The 19,756-nt window shown below is 35.7% G+C and overlaps 1 protein-coding gene across 8 annotated transcripts in view; it reads right to left on the bottom strand.

Annotated features, from left to right (window-relative positions):
* Positions 1-1,034: 1,034 nt before the first annotated feature.
* LOC128857151 (AP-1 complex subunit gamma-1) overlaps positions 1,035-19,756 on the bottom strand; it is a 37,501-nt gene continuing 18,779 nt past the window's right edge. For 6 of the 8 annotated variants that reach the window (XM_054092753.1, XM_054092754.1, XM_054092755.1 and 3 more), the window contains 13 exons: positions 18,453-18,514; positions 17,680-17,821; positions 17,342-17,530; positions 16,669-16,907; positions 16,383-16,459; positions 6,663-6,919; positions 6,203-6,587; positions 5,697-6,115; positions 5,323-5,602; positions 4,755-5,210; positions 4,540-4,683; positions 1,879-1,986; positions 1,035-1,810 (listed from right to left, as the gene is read on the bottom strand). In XM_054092753.1, coding sequence (XP_053948728.1) covers positions 1,709-1,810; positions 1,879-1,986; positions 4,540-4,683; positions 4,755-5,210; positions 5,323-5,602; positions 5,697-6,115; positions 6,203-6,587; positions 6,663-6,919; positions 16,383-16,459; positions 16,669-16,907; positions 17,342-17,530; positions 17,680-17,821; positions 18,453-18,514 — 2,860 coding nt within the window. In that variant the 3' untranslated portion in view covers positions 1,035-1,708. The remainder of the gene's footprint in view (positions 1,811-1,878; positions 1,987-4,539; positions 4,684-4,754; positions 5,211-5,322; positions 5,603-5,696; positions 6,116-6,202; positions 6,588-6,662; positions 6,920-16,382; positions 16,460-16,668; positions 16,908-17,341; positions 17,531-17,679; positions 17,822-18,452; positions 18,515-19,756) is intronic. The other 2 variants (XM_054092759.1, XM_054092760.1) reach the window with 2 other exon arrangements.

Below are 19,756 nucleotides of genomic sequence, written 5' to 3'. Positions count from 1 at the left end.
AGCATCGTTGTTTCTATGTGCGATGAGGCTGCCAAACCTAACCTAATCTAAGTGGTGGTGATAAATTAAACAATATTTGATGTTTTATTAAAACAAAACTTTTTTATTTTACCTTACATGTGAAATCATAAAACGTTTCGTTTCCTCGTCATAATAATAATAATAATAATAATAGTAATATTAATGTCTGTATAATATTTTTGATGCATATATTAATATTTATGTAGTATTTATTTTATATAACTATATCTGCAAGTAACTAATTTATATATATGTATATATATATATATATATAGATATTACCTAGCTTTCTTCATTATTATTTTTAATTTATGCAATAGTTCACTTGCTCCTTTGTTTTATATCCCACACACTGCACTTAAATGTTACATAATATTTCGCCTTATATATTTTTAAGTACATTAGCGCTTTTATTAATTAGCTGGTCTTTGCTTAAACTAAGTTAAAGAAATTACAATAAAATGTTTAAAATAAGCGCAACGGACAAACAATAATTAAAGGAGGTCAAAAAAAGAACAGAAATTTTAGCAAATATTGTATAAATTAGCTTTAGGAATAGCCGCAAAATAAAGCCGCTAGTTATGGTAAAATCGGCACGTACATTAAAAAAGGGTAAACGCTATGTGCCTTAATATGTAAAACACTATTTCACACATAAGCAAACCGTTTTTTGTTTAACCTTTAGCACATACTAATATACATAACTATAAATACACAAGTAGCATATCAGCCTAATTGCAGGGTGTCTACAAAATTTCAATAATAAAACCAGTTACAGCTTTAAGTGTTTTTTCTTTTCTCTCTCTCTGTTCTGCATAAAAAATCAACCGAGCGCATACATATTCCAATAACTTTGCCAAATAACAGTTAATATTCACTTTATTCACTAACAAAAGCTTGCAAATATAACACAATAGCATGAATTTCTCCATTACCAACATTATTTATTATCTTAATACACCACACAGATATTTTGCCGATCAATACACATTGCAAAAAAATAGTAAAGTGAGTACGAAGCGCTAAGCGTACAACAACATACAATTCGCAGTTTCCCAACAAAAGTGTCTTATGTTTGCGTATACTGCATTTTATTTAGTTTTTTTTTTCATGTGAGAACAAGAATGTAGGTTTGGACTTATAATATTTATTATTATTATCATTTCTATATTTTTTAATCGTTTTTTTCTGTTTTTTTTTTTGTTTGCTTTTTCATACGCTTAATACATAATACAGTTATATGGGGGGTGCCATGTATATTTTACAAATTTCACATGAGCGTGTAATGATTATGGACATGGATTTGATTGACTATCTTGCATCGTATATCCTTTGTAAACATTGAAAATAGAGTGTACGCGTGTTTTTGTTTGAATACACGCAAATTTATCAGTTAAACTGCGTGTGTGTGTGTGTTACCGAATGCTTCGTTAATGTATATTACAAAATATATATTTATAAAGAATATATAGTTTGTGTAGTTTACGAAGAACACATGCATACCATACTTGTATGAAAGGAGAACAAGGAGAGAAAAGGAGGGAACAAAGGGAGGGATATAGTTTTTGTTTTTCTCAGTGTTTTGTTAGTTTCCAGTTTCGATCTTTTTGTGTTTCCTGCTTAAACGCTCTATTAACATTGCATATGCTTATACTGCAAATTTCATTATTTATATTTTGATTCAATCCTATTCGGGTGCAGTGTCGGGGAATCCGCTAACTTCTGTTTGCTCCGCCACGGGTTGCCCATCGACAACATATGATATGCGTAACCTCATACGAAGGGTAGCCTGAAAAAGGTGACAACGCTTATTAATGAGCTGTGTAAGTGATTTAATTTGTTGTGATTTTTACGCACATTGGACGTACTAACAACACGCATCTCTTGCGTTATAACACCACCTGGCGGTAAGACCGACCCAGAAGGCGATATCATTTGTAGCGTGAATACTCTAGGAACTGCGGCCTGTAAAATAAATAGAAAATAGTAAAAGACGATTTCGAAAATGCAATATTGTTTATATAATAATTTCGCTAGAATAGCAAGCCTAAATGTATGCTATACCAGCAGCAATTTATATAGTAGTTTGCGGAAAAAAACAAATCCATTATTTTCTCGGACTTCACTTAATATAATATTTCAACTCAAAAACTTTAATTTTTTTCTTTTAAAATAATTAATCTCATCAGAAAAAGGATATTATAGAAGATATATATAGAAGACCATAAAATATGTTTCAGTAAGTAAAATTTGCTGAGCTTTTTGCAAAAGCGCAGAGAATACAGAAAGCTGGGAATTACAAATACATCCAACTCTTTCTTACACGATTTTGAAATAACGCGGTTCATCAAGAAGAATTAATACATATTTTTGCGCGAGTTTTTGAAGTGAAACTTCTTAGGCGTCGATGGACGAGTGAGAATGGTGAGTAAAATTTCAAGGCCATGCAACGTTTTGGGCATTTTCGTTCCGCGAGAGAGAAAAAAAAAAAATTTACGTAGAGGAAAAGGAGAGAGAGAGCTATACCTTATATATATATCTTAGAAACACCTTAGGCTATTCACGTCTCCCTTTTGTGCGGTCCTTCGTCTTTTCTCCCACTCCTACGCTAAGGCTCTAGTCTAAGTCGTACGACGTTAGAACCACGATACATTATATACAAGGCGTTAGAATATAGCAGAGAGAGAAAGTGAGTGACGCTTAAACGTCCAGCACTAACGCCATATTACTATAATAGAGCGAAAGAGAGCAACATATTGTTAGAATAGGATAGATAGTATTGCGCATGCGCTTGCCTTGTCTATGCACGTTAGAAAATTAGACGCTATATGTTCGCACGGCTCTAACGCCACGCTAATACATCGGAGCGAGAGAGAGCAACATATAGTTAGAATACGACAGATCGTATTTTTGTAAATAAATCCAGAAATTATTGATTGTCGAATGAATTTCTCATTTTTTCTAATTGTTCTTACAGTCGCTTCGCTTAAACCAACAGCTTTGCCAACAGATGTGGGACGTTCGCCTCTCTTCAGACAGTCTAAGATTTTTATTTGATTCCTAACGAAATTGCTTGTCTCTTCGGAATATTTTGTTGTTGTTTAGGCATTTTATCGACAAGGGTACAGTAAAAACGATGTAAAATAATATTGCTTATAGAACTTTTCTAAACCGAAAATTTAACACAATATTACCTTTTTACTAGTAAAAAGTTATCAGCAATATAAATCAAACTAAAAATTTCATCACCTAAGGAAAGAGGTAAAGAAAAAAGCGATAATAAAAATCGGATATTCCCCGTAAAGTAAACAAGCAATGAACCGACCGACAGTTTGTTTACATATCTATACCGGGGGTTACGGTAATCCCCCAATTGTATTTTGTTGTTGTATAGATAAGTTTTTATAAGACACTGTCAAAATTAGAATTAAAATAGTTTTTTGAGGGATTCGTGCTAGAACAAAAAAAAAGGTGCGTGTAGCGTAGTACACATAACAGAAGTGAAATTTTCGAGGCGGACAAAGAAAGAGGGAGGGATCCGAGAGAGAATGGGAGAGAGAGATAGAGAAAGAATATATAACTACATAAATAAATTCACAACATTTGCAGAGAATGCAAATAGATAAAATTTACAAAAAACGGAGAAGGGTCGACCGGTGTAGGTAAATGCCGGACACGAACCGTGGCAACAACGCGCACTACTCCGAGCGTTTATCCCCCGCACAAACGCAGCGATTCCAGGACCGCAGCAACGGCACAAAATATCGCAATACCGATAAATCCGACGTCGGAATGGATAGCACTTTATAGTACGCACAAGCACTAGCCAGGAAACGGAAATAAGCGCCAAAAAGTAGGCACCAAAAAAACAAAAACACCAAAAAATTGGGACCAAAAAACGCCCCAAACAGTAGGCACCAAAAATTTATTTCCTACAAGTTTGCAACCAACAAACAAGTGCCAAAAAGTAGGCAGTGTTATTTCTCACTAGAAATTAGCAACCACAAGGAAAAACTCAGGAAAAATAGCCTAAAGTGTATCTAAGATTTATAAAGGTATAGCTCTCTCTCTCCTTTTCCTCTACGTTATATCTTTTTTCTCTCTCGCGGAACGAAAATGGCCAAAACGTTGCATGGCCTTGAAATTTTACTCTCCATTCTCGCTCGTCCATCGACGCCTAAGAAGTTTCACTTCAAAAACCTTTCCTATCATTTGGCGTTTCATACATGGAGATTCGAACCTGTGCACCTCCGAATGGTAGTCGCGCAACACTACGGTAGTCGCTCATATATTAGATATATAGTCAACGAATATTTGCTATCTAGAACGAAACATACGCTTTACATTGGGATATAGAACGCCTCTGGTGTTACATGCAAAACATTTAAAAGCACAATGAATAACTTATAAATGTTGAAATTATTTTGTAAAACAATTCTTGAATCGGCTTCTACCGATCGTTTACCATTTGCACACGAAGCAATAGCTACCTGAAACTTATCGCAAATTTCGACTCACCTGAAAGACGTATTGCTCCAATGTATTGGCTGAATTATTTGTGGTTGTCATAAATATCTGTAAGCAGTCGTTGCTCCTAACCGGCACCAGCTGCACCAGCAAGCCGTTCTTATCCAGCACAGTCAAAGTGGGACCCTGAGGAGGCTATGCATAAACAAAAACAAAAGCAAATTTTTGTAGTAATTTAAAAATAAATATACATTCGACATATTTACCACAGCAATATTGTTTGGTGGTGCCACATTCGCAATTGGCGCCGCTAACTCGGAAAGTAACGCATTGCCCGAAATAGCGCCAGGCTGCGACAAAATACTGTTCGACCCTAATAGACCACCAACACCGATGCCACTACCAACACCACCACCACCTCCATTGCCGCTTAACGACATAATATTCGCCAGATCGTTGCCATTTGTCGCTGCGGTCGCCGTTGGTATTGTCGGCGCCGACACACCACCACTCAAGTCCAGGCCAAGCACATTATTCATATTTGTTGCCGTATTAGTGGTACCAGCTGATATATCCAAATCGAGCAAGTCAAGTATGGCTTGATTATTTGACGTTTCATTAGCATTCTTCGTATTCTTCTTTTGCACAGCCACAGAATTGGATAAATCTGTCGCTGTGGGTGAGCTTAAATCGGCGCCACCCAGCAAATCGAGCAATATATTCTATAGTAAAGCAAATAAAGGTTATTATAAGTAGGTAGGTAGAAGTGGCAGTCGGTCTCTAGACCCATGAGCAAGTGTAGTCTTTTTATCTGTATGGCAAACAATGACTCACCGTATTATCACCCATCGTATTCATATTACTCTCTTTGCCTATTTGTTCATCGCCAATGCCTATGCCATTCTCAATCAAATCCGGACTATTGTCATCGTATGAACCGCTGCTCTCGCCATTCTGCGACGAGATGCGACTGATTTGCATTGGTGGCATTTTTTCTAGCAACGGTGGACGCAAATTTTTATAGGTGCCAAATAATTGTGTAAACTCGACGCCACGCTGCTGCAAATCTACATTCAGATGGCTGCCGAATGAGGTAATCAATGCCTGAATTTCTCTAAAAAAACCAAAAAGAAATGAAATAATTAGTTGATGATTTCATCTTTAAACCAAAAAGAAAAAAACTATTAATTAGTTTAGGCGATACGTACTCGACACAATTCTGCAGACGCGTGCTTAGTTTAGCGAGTGACACTAAGGCGTATTGCTTGCTGGTTATTGATACTTGAGCAGAGGTTAAAAACTTATGGTACATGCTAATTAAATCGCTTTCCGATGGACGTTCAAATTCTGTGGAATGTTGAAAGAGAAAAATTGCACATTCAATAAAGATTATTAAATTTAAAATCATGTACGCACCATCTTCGTTGGGACCGTACATAAAAAGATCGCCATATTCGCCAATGGCCCACACGGCTACTTGCAACAGCGGCTGCTTGTCTTCGCAGTGATTTGCAACCTGCAGCGATTCCCAGAAACGATTCGTTATGTATGTCTGCTCAGCGACCGGGCTACTCGAGACCAGCTGTATGGTCGAAGAGACCACATCATCGCGCACATAGTTGCCAGCCTGTTGTAGCACATAAACATAAAATAAGACAACGAAATTATTATAGTAGTAAAATTAAATGCTTAGTTGTAAAAGGCCACCACTAACCGCATTCAACACACTCAATTGCGTGTCCAGATGCCATCGCGCATTGGGCGAATAGCGTTCAGCAGCCAAAATCATGCCCGAACTGCATTGCGCTTTGAATTCGGGATCAGCCTTCTCAAGGAACAGCAACAATTCTTTCGTCATTGTACGAATATTTTGTGCATTGATTAGCGCAAACGAGAGTTCCATGGCGCGACGCCTTATCGAGACATCCGGATCTTTCAGGCACTCCAAAATAGTGGTGCGATGACGCTGCACCGCCGACGTATCCGCATGAACTGTACGCAGCAACGTATTCAATGCGACATAACGAATATTCTTGTCGGAATTAAGTAGAAAACGTCCAAGAATGTTAACAGCCAACACACGGAGGCCACCTTCCGAACTGTGTTGCAGATTTAAGCAATTTAAAAAAACTCGATTATTTCATTGATTGATAAAAACTGATTTGTGTACGCACCGTATATCCATGATGGAGAGCACTGTCTCGTACAGGATAGTGTTGCCGACATTTTTACTTGTCTCCGTATTGGTGGCTACCTGCGCCAAGATATCATTCATGGCCTCCGATGCATCCACATCATTGTGGCCGAGTATGCGCAGCAAACGCAGAATTTTCACCTGCAGAAATGGATCGCTCACACCGCTGACGTCATGCTCCGGTGAGTAGCCGCCCAAAATAAGATTCTTCAGAATGCGTACCAAATTTGGCACAATCTAAATGGAATTTACGGATAGTATTTATTAGAAATTAAATTCATTTATATACAGAAAAAATGTGATTCTTTTAGGATATCATTGAAGGGAGAAGAGAGCACGAGTATAAGAAAGTGAGGAAAATATTTGAAAAAAGCGCGCAACATGAAATATTTGCTTAGATTGAGCGGGTGGTGAAAAAAAGTTCGTTAACGTTGATGTCTGTGAGAGTGAGTGTGTGGTGTGATAACTATACGAATTACCATGGTGAAAAGATGTTAAATAGAAGCTCTAAGTGAAAAGTAACTCGGGTGAATTTGATGAAGCAGTAGAAAGATCGGCAAGTGGTAGTGGTGTGCAGACAAAATGGTATGACTAGAAACTTATTTTGAAAAACGAGTTTTATAGATAACTTTTTTTTTTTTTTAAATAGTAAAGAGTAAAAAACTTTCAAAGCATACTACGCGTAACGAAAACAGCAGTGATTAGCTAAACAAAGTGTGGCTAATAAAAGTGAGGTTATCAACATTTGTGAAATTCTTAAAAAATTGTTATTAAATCAAGTACTTCAACAGGTGCAAACTTTTATTCGAAATATAAAGCGGGGAACAGCCTGAAAATTAGTTTTTTTTTTATTGCATTAAAAAAGCAAGTTGAATCGCCCACAAACCAAGGAATAGCACGAGCGAGTTTTTTTTCTTATTTTAATTGGAGAGCCTGTTTTTAGTTTTCGAATGGAAAGCCGAATTTTCGAAATCTTTAGAAATCTTCAAGTTAAGCATTCGCATTGATTTTTGAACTTTTTTTTTTTGCTTGCTTCTTTTTAAGTCAGCGTAATTTTTGTTACGAACAGTCAAATTTATTTTGTTCACCTAAAATTTGTTTTTTCTAACGGAAAGCAAGTGGAAAGAGATGTACGTACATCTGTGTTTAAAATAATTGGAGCGCGACGGGTTAAGAAATTTCAACAATTTTTTTTTATAAAATTTTTTTTTAATAAATATTTTGTTTTATAATTTTTTTTTCTGAATGTTTTTCTTTTATATATATATATTTTTTTTATGAATGTTTTTATTTTATAAATTTTTTGTTTTACAAATTTTTTTATAAATTTTTTTTTCATAAATTGTTTTTATGAATGTTTCTGTTTTATAACTTTTTTTTTTCATAATGTTTTTTTCTGAATGCTTTTATTTTATAATTTTTTTTTAATTTTTATTTTTGTTTTATTATACATTTTTTTATAAACTTTTTTTTTATGAATGTTTTTGTTTTATAAATTTGTTTTGTAATAAATATTTTGTTTTACAAATTTTTTTTTATAGATTTTTTTCATAATTTTTTTTATGAATGTTTCGGTTTTATAAATTTTTTTTTATAATTTTTTTTTTATAATTTTTTTTTTATAAATTTTTTTTTATAAATTTTTTTTTATAATTTTTTTTTTTAATTTTTTTTATGAATTAAAAATTGTTTTTGTTTTTTAATAATTTTTTTTGTTTTAAAATTTTTTTTTTTAATAAATTTTTTTTTTTAATAAATTTTTTTTTTTAATAAATTTTTTTTTTCATAAATTCTGTTTTTATGAATGTTTTTGTTTTATAAATGTTTGTGTTTTTATAAAAGTATAACTCATTCTACAATAAAACCTAATAACTCAAAGCTCCAAATTTTGTACAAAATTCACAGATATTTAACAAATTTAAAAAAAATTGTTCGAATTTTCAAACAAAATCTTTAAAAACCTTCAAGGTATGCATTCGCGCATATTTTTGAATATTTTTTTCCTTGCAAAAGATATTGAGAATATTCTTCCATATAACCGCTTGAACAGAATTGCAGCGGACAGCGGGTAACGGGTTGACGGGAACACATTTAGCATGAAATTGCACAGAATTGCGGCGGGGTCGGATTTCTGGTCGTCGGTTATTTTTACGTTGGCAAAATAAATAGATTGATTTCTATTTTCCCCGAAGGGTTGAAGACTCAGTGTTGCTTTTCTGATTACTTGATAACAATTTATTTGTTTACAAGCAACATTAGGCAAATAACGAACAAATAATATTCGATTTGCACAAGAAAACCTGCAAATTATCAATAATTTGTTTTGTTTTATAACAATGAGTTTCAACGAGTTACTTTACAAATCAAGCAAATGAAAAGATTTTACTATAAAATAAATTTTATTGCAACCACAAAATGTCAGCTGAAAACCGGACCGTCGCAATAGTATTTAACCGACCGAATTTTCCGACGGAAGTGGATCACCTAATCACCATCCGTCAGCTCGTTACCCGCTGCAATTCTGTTCCGGGCCTAAAACACATGTACATGGATACAAATGCGCAACAGGTCAGAGAAAAAAAAGAGTTTTCAAAAATTAACGAGAATTTTGAGCCACTTGAGTGCAGATTACTTGGTTGTTGGAAATTTTGACGATGATTTTGTCTTTTGAAATCTGTTAATTTTTTTTGTCTATAAAACTGCATACCCAGAATTTTACAAAGCATAAAAAAAAATATGTTGGAAATTTAGATGATGATTTTGTTTTTTGAAATTCGTTAAATTTTTTCGTTTTTGTCTATAAATCTGCATACTCAGAATTTTACCACTAATTTTGAATAAAAAGTTGGAAATTTCGATGTATTTTTTTGAAATTTGTTAAATATCTGTGAATTTTGGAAAAAGTTGAAGTTTTGAGATACGTGGATTTTGTTGCACCATACTTTTATAAAAATTAAAGAAAAAAAAAAATTAAATAAAAAAAAATTAAATAAAAAAATTTAAACGAAAAAAGTGTAAAAACTTGTTAATCCGTCGCACACTTATTATTTGGAAAACAGAGGTATGTCGTACACTAATTTATATTTTAAAATATACAGTAGACGTTGAAGCATTTCAAATCTATGTAAAAGTATATCCGAGATATGTATTCGAAAAAGTACAAATACAAGGTGAGTTCTAAAGCAAACACGATTTATTAAAAAATAACAAAAAAAAAGAATTATAAAAAAAAAAAAATAAACAAAATTTAATAAACAAAAAAAATTAAAAAAAAAAACAAAAAATTTTAATAAACAAAAAAATTAAAATAAATAAAAATAAAATAAAACAAAAATAATTTTCTTTTCGGCGAAATTCCTTCATTTTATTCATTACAATTATATTTCGACTCAACTCAGCGATTAGAGCGCCTACAAATTAATATAATGAATGCGTGTTTTACATAATAGGCAGAAAGTCCTTAAGAATATTAATATTAATCTACGCGCTGCAAAACACTTTCCCCTGATTGTCAAATTATATCTCCCCAAACGGAAAAATCAGGATATACATATATCTGACCAAGGGACTTATATCTGATCACTTCAGCAGCACCGACACATTTATGGCGAATGATTTTTGCTGTTCAAGAAGTAACAACAACAACAACACAAACCCAAACCAAGTGCCAAAATCCAATTGCGCATACACGGATTGGCGCTAGGGATGGGGCTATTTGTCTACCTTGGGCCTTGGAGTCGTAGATTAGGTTAAGTTAGCCAGGTTGCTTGTCTAAGATAACACATTCGGTGGCTCTAAGACCCATTTTGATACCTGCATTTGATTTCCATCCCCTAACTAAGTTGCTTAAACTACTTAGACCTTTTAAAGAAGGTAACTAGTCCCTCCAGTGAGTCATTTTGCAAAATGCCCAGGTCTTCAAAGAAATAATCGCCAAGATGTTTGGCATGGGTTCTTTGAAGTGCAGAACATTCACAAAGGAGGTTTTGTGCCTACTCAATTTTTTCTGCATCTTCACAACTCCTGCAGAAATTATTGTGAGGTAAACCCATTCTACGGCTAGGGTGCCAATAGTGCAGTAACCCGTTATAACACCTGTGAGGACGCTGGTCGTTGATCTGTTGAATTCAAGCAGACATTTTGTCCTTTTACGATTCAGTTTTGGCCAGAGTGCTTTAGAGACCCTGCAGTTAGTAGTCCGAGACCACATTTTATTGGTTTCAGCTATTACGCTCAAGGCAATTGCAGTGTACAGTTCGTTTAGACAAGAATATTTGTCGGCGGTGCAACCTCATCTCATCACTATTTTGGGGTGCCTGAAAGATCCTTATGTCCTCTACCACTTACTGAAGGTCAAGCTTGGAGTCGTAAAATCACATCAAATTAGCCTTCCTTCGTTCTCACGGCAGTCAGTTCTGCCGGTAACCGGAACGACCCGGATTTATATCCAGCCAAGGACTGTCACTTCAGCAGCATTCCTCGTATGTATATGTATGGAGAATGTTTATGCTGCTACAACAACAACAACAGTCTTTTTTTTGCCTCTTCTAAGCAATTTTTTAGATTTTAGCTTATCTGGCACCTTCAGCACTCTGGTGATCGTTTTTAAAAATCGTGTCAATTACACAGGTCAACAATGTTTTGTTCTAGGAAAGTGTAGGGTAATTTTCGAAGTAATTTTTTGCGTAGAATCCGAATCCGGGGTTTAAATTGCTCTATCACGTCAGGATTTTGAGATATCCTAACCTAAAAGTGCAAAAACGCTGTTTTTGCCCAATTTTGAGGTTATGTAGCTACGCAGATTTTGCTCTTCATAAAAAAGTAAACATAGTATTTTAAAGTACAAGTCTTCTTCTTTTAAATGCCGTTGAGTTTGCTTAAATATCTTTATTTTTCACTGAGATATCGCATTTTGAAGTTTCCATGTTTGTGAATTTTTCGATATTCGAAAATCCATTGAGATAACATGAGACGCGATACGGTCGATTACATAGTCGCACAAAAAAAAAATAAAAAAAACTACAGCCATGTGCCGAGAAAATAATGATTTTTTTTGCCCCAAACTAATTTTTATACATTTTCGAAATCATCTTGTATTTCATGGTACTTTTTCCACAGCAGATACATTTACAAATGAACGAAATTACTATTTGTTATATTTCTACACATTAAACTGAAAAAACAAAATCGCAAAAAGTGAAATATATTTACGTATAAGGTAATTGCAACACATTACTTTGGTTCAGTTACAAGGCTATGTATGGAAAATAGGTGGGTCTTAATTTAACCATTTAAAAGTCAACTGGAAATTTTTATAAAAAAAATAATAAATTCAAGCTCTGGTGTTCGTATTTTGTTTAAGTGTATACATATATATGTATGTGTGTGTGTGTGTGTGTGTGCGTATATGTGATAATTGTACTATGTGTATTCGTGGTGTAAGTGTTCATAACTTTTGTCAAGGTCATACCTCTCGATTTCCGCTATCCTGGCAAGCAAATTACAAAAAATTCGGTTTTGGATTTGTATTGTATGCGGGTTTTCAAAAGAGTTAGCGATAAAATATTACAAAAAGTTGTAGTAGTTAATGTTGTAGTTTGATTTTGATAAAATTGTTTTTTTTAGTGGAGAAAAGCAAGTTAAATATATGTTTAAATTATATAGCGAAAAATATGTATGTAAAATGTAATGCCTTTAATCAAATGGTATTTAACCAAAGAAAGAAATTTTTATCAAATGAGACATACAAATTTTCAAAAATCATATGAATGGTTAACAATAATTTAAAATAAAAAATGGAGTTTGTTTTGAAATCTCCGTTTAAGTTCATAGTGTTAAAGGCCGCTTGGCCTACGACAAGTATTTGTTTGTTTTTTTTGCGCAAATAGCTTGGCACAGAGCTTACATACATAAATTGTATTTACAAGAGCTTATGTGGGAGACCAAATAAACTGATAAATGGAAGCGAGTCTAGTAGCAAATGCAAATAGGAAAATTTACGTTTTAGGGTTGCAGTTAAAATTTTATTTGTTTTTTTTTTTTACTTTTGAGCCAATAAATAATTTCTTAGTAAGCCAATTTTATTTTGAAGGAAATGGTTAATGTGTCAATGAAGCAGGTGGAGGAGTACATTTGAAGATTTTGATTTTTCTTTTTCGCTGTATATCGTAAATGTGTATTTATTTTACAATTGTGTAAGTAATATTGTGGTCAATTCCAATAGAGATATATATGAATATGCCTATGCAACATAATCTGTCTTGTTTTTTTTTATTTTTTATTTAAGGTACATTTATAATCAGCTACTTCACGCACCCTATTTGAGCCTATTTTATAGTAAAATAAAACTGAGTATTTGTACAATAATACAAAGTGTCTCATAAATACATTTCCTTTGGCATGAAATGAACTTCAATGTAAATTAGAATAGGCAACTGTAACTGCTCTTCTTAGCAGTAGATAACACAAACTTATGCTGTATCCGTTAATTTTAATACAAGGTGAAGTCCAAAATAAACAAGTCTGGTGTCATAAAATTTGTTCTGATGGCGCCATCTTTTTAATGAATTAGTGCGGTGGAAGTTACATCCCTAGCTGTTTACGGCGATGATTTTCTATTCCCTGCCAGAGTTAATGAGTGGTTTACACGTTTCAGGACATGAGGACGTGAGGACATAAATGACAATGAACCTATGGGCCGCTCAAAATCAGTAATCACCGAAAACTCCATCGAAATTGTTCGTAAATTTATCAAAAATGAACCGAAGTGATCGTTGAAATTCATGAAATCGGAGTTGAATATCTGCAAAACATCGATTTATAGCATTTTAACTGATCATTTGGGCTTACGAAAGGTCTGTGCACGATTCATGCCACACAAGTTAACTGAGGTCCAAAAATTGCTCAGAATTCAACATTCGAAAGACCTCATTAAAGAGGCGAGAAAAGACGCTTTATTTTACTTTATTTACTTTACAATATTATAACTGGTGTTTCCAACATGCATCTGAAACTACAATAACTAAGCGTCAAAGTGCCGAATGGAAGGCCCCAGACGAGCCACCATCCAAAAAACCGCGTTTGAAGAAGTCAAAAGTCAAGCCGGCGCTCATTTGTTTTTACGATTCCAAGGGAGTTCCTGCCAATGGGCCAAACCGTCAATGCAATTTTCTTTCTTGGCGTTTTGAAGCGTCTGTTGCGTCGAATCCGTCCTGAGTACCGCGAAGGAGGCAACCGGCGCTTATTGTACGATAATTCACCATCTCATCGATCTACTCTTGTGACTGACCTTATTCGTCTGATATGGCTCCCTGTGACTTCGACTTATTCGGGCATGAAAGGAAAAGTTTTGCGTCCGTAGAGGCCATCCAAAAGGCTTGTACCGACATCCTGAAGGACAATCTGGTAAATGACCTGAAACACTTTTCGCACAAAACAGTGTATCGAGGCCAAAAGGGGCTTATTTTGAATAAATAAACTCGAAGTCATCAGAACAAAGATCCTGAAATTTCTATTTTAGCTCAGTCTTGTTTATTTTGGACTTCACCTTGTAGGGTCAAGCAAGGTGATACTTTATCCACGTCGGTGTTCAACTTGTAACATACATTTTGCTATAAGGAAGGAAGTAAAAACGGGAAACCTTGTTTAGTAGATCAGACCTAACAAACGCGTACGCCGACGACATGCAGATAAATGAAAGTAAAACGAAGTACCTAAGCTTTCGCGATGCGAAAGGAAATGCTAACCGAAAAATATAACTATTGGAAGTTATTGTTTTGCAGGAATTTAGCAATTTAAATACCTCAGTGATTTACTAAAAAACGGCAAAAATATGCATGACCCAGTACAGGACCGATTTGTGGCCTCAAACAAAACCTAATTTGCCAATAGAAATCTTACCAAGTCAAAAGTTCTTACACGGATTTACCAAGCGATAATACGCTCCGTTCTTATCTATGGATGCGAATCATGTACATCTGCTTGGTGCAAATGACATGAGCAATGCCTACAAATTTTTGAACGTAAAATACTTCGAAAGATCTTCGGACAATTTCGGGAAGTGATGGCACATATTGAATATGGTACAACGACGAACTTTTATCTTTATGCAAAGGAGAAAATGTTATTAAACACATGAAATCCCAAAGAATACGTTGGTTGGGTCATACCGAACGCATGAACAATGACCAATTCAAAAGCACGAGTACGCGAAAAACTGTACTGCCTGGAGCAAGTCATCATTGATCTAAAAAAGATGTACGTAAACGACTAGAAATAGCCGCCAAAAAATTGTGACGCCTGGAAGAAAATTGCGAATGAAGCTAAAGATCACCCCGAGCTTTAATGCCGCCTGATAATGATAACTCATACCAGCAGTAAGCAAAGCACATCGCTGACAAAAGCCCTTGCTAAAAGAGTACAGCCACAAAAGGTTTAAGTAGCTAACTAACACCTCGTGCTTAAAGGACGAAAGGAGAAAAGTTATATGCATAACAAAGAATCTAGTGCTGCTGTAAAGACATCGCAGGTGCCTTACTACACAAAAGCAATGTCAAATAAGCTACAACATCTTGTGCTTACCAAGGAATAGAATAGTAATTGTGATAACCACGAAGAGAGGGAAACGTTAGAGCACTTTCTATATTGTTGTCTTGCGTTAGTTAGAACCAGATTGAAATGCTTAGGATCTCTACAATATGAGAATTTAGAATGCCTCTCAGGATGAGAGCTTCAGAGTTTACTTAGATTCGCAGACGTATTACAAAATGTCTACTACAAAAAAACGCAAAGGTCTATCTCCAACTGGTAACTCTAATAGGTCTATGTGGTGACTTTCAGCCAGCCAAGCCAGGTAAACCTTTTTTTCCTTAATCACTCCTCTCGAGAGCATAGAGCCTCGAGAAGACTCAGTCTTGCGTTGGTTTCGTTAATCTATTTTGATTTCTGACAGGATAGGTGATCAACCTGCCGCTATCAGTTCTAAGTGCTGGAAATACCCACCTGTCGTTGCTTACGAACAACGCCTGCTTACTGCTTTGAGCGCCATCTGTATTTCACATTTTTCTGCCAGAAGGATTGCACAGATGGTTGAGGAGTTCGCAAAATTTTGAGTGTGTCTGCGCTATTACCGCGATAGCCCGCTTCCTCTTACTGGCGTCATTGATGCAATGTGTAACTGTGTATTCTCTTTGTTTTTGCTTGTTTTAGCAGCCACAATGCAAATAATGCGCTGACTATTGTGCGGGAGTAAGGATGGAAAGGATAAGTTTTTGGAGTTGAGGAATGAGATTTTTTTTTAGAAACAGGGAAAGTAGGTAAATTTGGAAAAGTGCGAGGACCGTGTTTTACGTTCGAACCCACAGCCTCTAAGATGGCAGGCTGGTGCACTTACGCTAGACTACCGAGGCCAGGTCAAACTAACCTAACCTAATTGTGATGAGCAGTAAATGTCGTTTCTTTGGCAATGACTTTTGAAGATGCAGCTTGGGTTGTCTGATTTCAACAAATGTACATAATTTACTTTTTAAGCTATGGACACATTTTTGAGGGAAAATAGAAATTTACTTTTTTGGCTATGCACCCATTTTTGACGGCTAATCAATTACATTATAGTGAGCAGGAAATGTATTCATGAGACAACTTTTAAAAAAAATTTTCAATTACATTTTTGTTGTGTACCCCATAATTTAATGCCACTCACCTTCTTGAAATGCATTAAAGTGTCGGCGCTGTTCTCACACATCTCGGTGATGAGGGTTACGCCAGTAATTAATATGCCTAAAAAATGAATGTTGTTACTGTAAATACATATTCAAATAGTCGTTTTTAATAAAATTGCATGTTTATTGCGCACTTTAAATTGACGCGGCTTAAAAAGGCATTAATTCAAAGCTAACACAAGCCATGCCATTGTATGACTCAAGGAGAAACTCAATTTCAAATGCGCAATATTTATGCATATTTAACAGCTTTAAGGTATGGTATACCATGATTCTTCTCGCTAAGCAGTGAACGTGTGGCCGGTAAGAAGATTTCCATCAGTTCTGGTACTCGTCGTATAACACGAAAGGCGCACAATGTGGCCTTTTTGCGAATGTAGGTGTTGGGCGACTTCATTAGACGCTCAACCTCGCTAGCCAAATCACGTGCCATTTCGGGCGATGCTATGGCGCCCAGTGTGCACAGCGCCAAACCCACCACAAATTGTGTAGAACTATTTAAATCACTGTAAAAGGCACAAAACGAATGGAATACATGAAATGAAACTAATTAAGTATTTAGAGACCAAAAACAAGAACAAATAAAAAAAAAAAAGCCGAAAGCACATCAAACTACAAAGCTAATGCCAACTAAGGCCGCCAGCCAAGCGTTTTAGGATCAAAAGCAAAAAAGCACTAATAAATAAAAACAAAAGCAAAAACGGCGTTTTGTAGCCAAGCAACTGCGGCCAACAAGCCAGCCAAACAGTAACATTTTTCTGTTTGTTTTTGTTTTTGTTGGTGGCAATGACTTTGCTCAACTATTCGACTGCATTTACGCGCGTGCAAACGAAAGTTCATTTCCGCCAATTTAAATGGCAATAATGGCGGCGACCTAGGTATGATTGTTGTTGTTGTTGTTGTACCTTGGCCAGGTATGGTAGTGCACAATGATGCTTACTTTTTGAGGCAATTCGTTATCAGTAGATGCACATCCTGACGTTCGTCCAACAACAGCATGGCACCCAAATAGCCGATGCGTTTGTCGGTGAATCGTGTGCTGGCGGTGAGTTTCAGACATTCCAGCTGCCCGAAATGCGCTGGATAGCCCAACATGTGAATATAGAGCAGCTTCGCAATGTTGCGGCATCTAAAAATGAAAACGAAATTAAAAGAAAACCAGTAAATTAATGTAATTTAAGGTGGAACTTAAAAAAAAAAAGTGTATTTTAGGTTATTTTAGGTTAGGTTCATATAGGTACATACCCCGATGTAGGCATGCTCTATTAGTTGACTTACCGCCACACCGAATCTTCCTCCCGGAAAGTACTGCGGATGTAGGCACATTCTTTGTTAACTACAGCGCGCTCCTCCGCGGCTGTCCTGGCGGCGCGTATTTGCCGTATGAGATCTCGCAGGCGTGTGGGTGTTGGCATTCTCACTGCAATCGCAAGATTCATTCAAATGCAAATATAAAAGAAACAAAACAAAACACCAAAAAAAAAGCATGAATAATTTGCACAAGAAGCAGAGAAATTTTACAAGTCTCTTGGTTGCTCTACTGTGTGTGTGTGTGTGCGTGTGTGGGCTAAGTAAGTACACATTTTGTGTCAAAGACGCTCCTATCGTTTCTTTTCGTGTACGTTAGCAATCTGTTGTGTCTCATGTGTTTGTGTGTGCGTGTGTGTATGTAGGTTGATGCGCTTAAGTACGCTTTAGTGGGTGGTAATGATTTATGAAATTCGCTTAACGTCCGACAAGTGTTAATTGAATAGATCTTTGAATTCTCTATCCCATGCATGCTGCCTCATTCAATTAGATCGAAATATGCATACACACACACACACACACATACATACATACACAAATGTATGTACGTTCGTTCAGAGCGAAAAGCAGAGCTAGTTTTTGTAGTAGTGCCGCAGTAGCAGACAGGGTTAAGCTATACAAAAGCCCTCGAATATCTAGTGTAACACGTATAGGCATTTCTAACAATCGCTGCACTCTGTCGGATTCTTTGCATTTTCTTATTGCATTTTGTTGTTGTTATTGTTCGCTATCGATGCACCTACCTCGTTCAACGGCCTCTGTGAATGCTTGGCGTATGGTCGCCATATTAAAGGCTGGATTAAATCTGCAAATGTACAAGAAGATGGCGACAAGCGGAGCGGGCAAGCACCACAGAAAGGAAGAAAGTGATTAGTTCAACATGCAATGGATATGTGGCTTATATGTAGGTATAAGTATTTATGTACAAAACAAATAGGTAAGCTGGCTTTGCGATTGAATTGATTTAGTAAATACAGTAAATGATTAAAAGGAATTTTCTCGGCGCCCACGCGATAGAACTCATGTACTCGCAAAACATAAAATAAAATGGAACCAATTTATTCGCAAATTTATTTTTAATCAAATTTAATTAAATTCACGGTACTCTACCGTAATGACTTTCATTCGATCACGAGCGCTGAGCATACAAAAGGACTAGCCTATTTTATATAAATATTTTAGAAAGGATATCTTTTTATAGGATAACACACAATAACTTCAGAAAATATAAAAATTAAAAATAAAGCGATATGTAAACGGGTGTCTCATTCGTATCATTATAGAAGCAACCAAGGCGAATCTTTTAAAGGTGGTTTTGTTAAATCAGCCGGTTCTTTTTTTCTTTCACCGTGTCCATGCGGCTGTCAGCATAGAATAAAAGAAGGCGAATTAATTTTTTATATTCTACTTTTCCAATACTTTGCCGTGACAATCAAACGTACAAAACATTGTTGTTGGTCTAGTGCCACCACCTTTAAAGAATGCGCCTTGGAAGCAACCTGTTTTTTTTTTGTTTTTGTCGGGACAACTAGCAAGTGCAGCACTCAGACATTAATAAAGTCCATTGCACTACACTTGGATTCCCTTTTAATTTTCTTTAAATCTACCCGATCTCCGAAGAAATCTGAGTAGATCTTGTGGTGCCAAGGAGCCAAGATGGTCGCTTCTTAACACATCAGCCTAAAACAAAAAGTAAAATACTGGACCAAAACTCTATTAAATCAGCATTGGAACAACGTAGAGGGTCTTAGACACTCCAAAAAGTTCTTAAGTTTCAATGCTAAAAGAGCTAACACGGCCAACACGTTAAACAAAAAGAGCATTCGCACACTCACAGGCGCCCTCACGGGTCACTCCACCTGCAACAAACACTTACATAAATTAGGCATAACTAACACCAGCACCTGCAGATTTTGCTGCGAAGATGAGGAGTCTATAGAACATCTCATCATCGAATGTCAGGGGTTGACGCATAGAAGGAAAAAAGTTTTTAAACAAGTTCATGCTTACAGACGAAGACCTTCAATCACTCCCTCGGAAGGAGCTG

Source organism: Anastrepha ludens, chromosome 3 (genome assembly GCF_028408465.1).
Source record: "Anastrepha ludens isolate Willacy chromosome 3, idAnaLude1.1, whole genome shotgun sequence".
NCBI classification, from domain to species: Eukaryota; Metazoa; Arthropoda; class Insecta; order Diptera; family Tephritidae; genus Anastrepha; species Anastrepha ludens.
The sequence above is the reverse complement of the archived record's forward strand: the minus strand, read 5'-3'. Positions and strand labels throughout refer to the sequence as shown.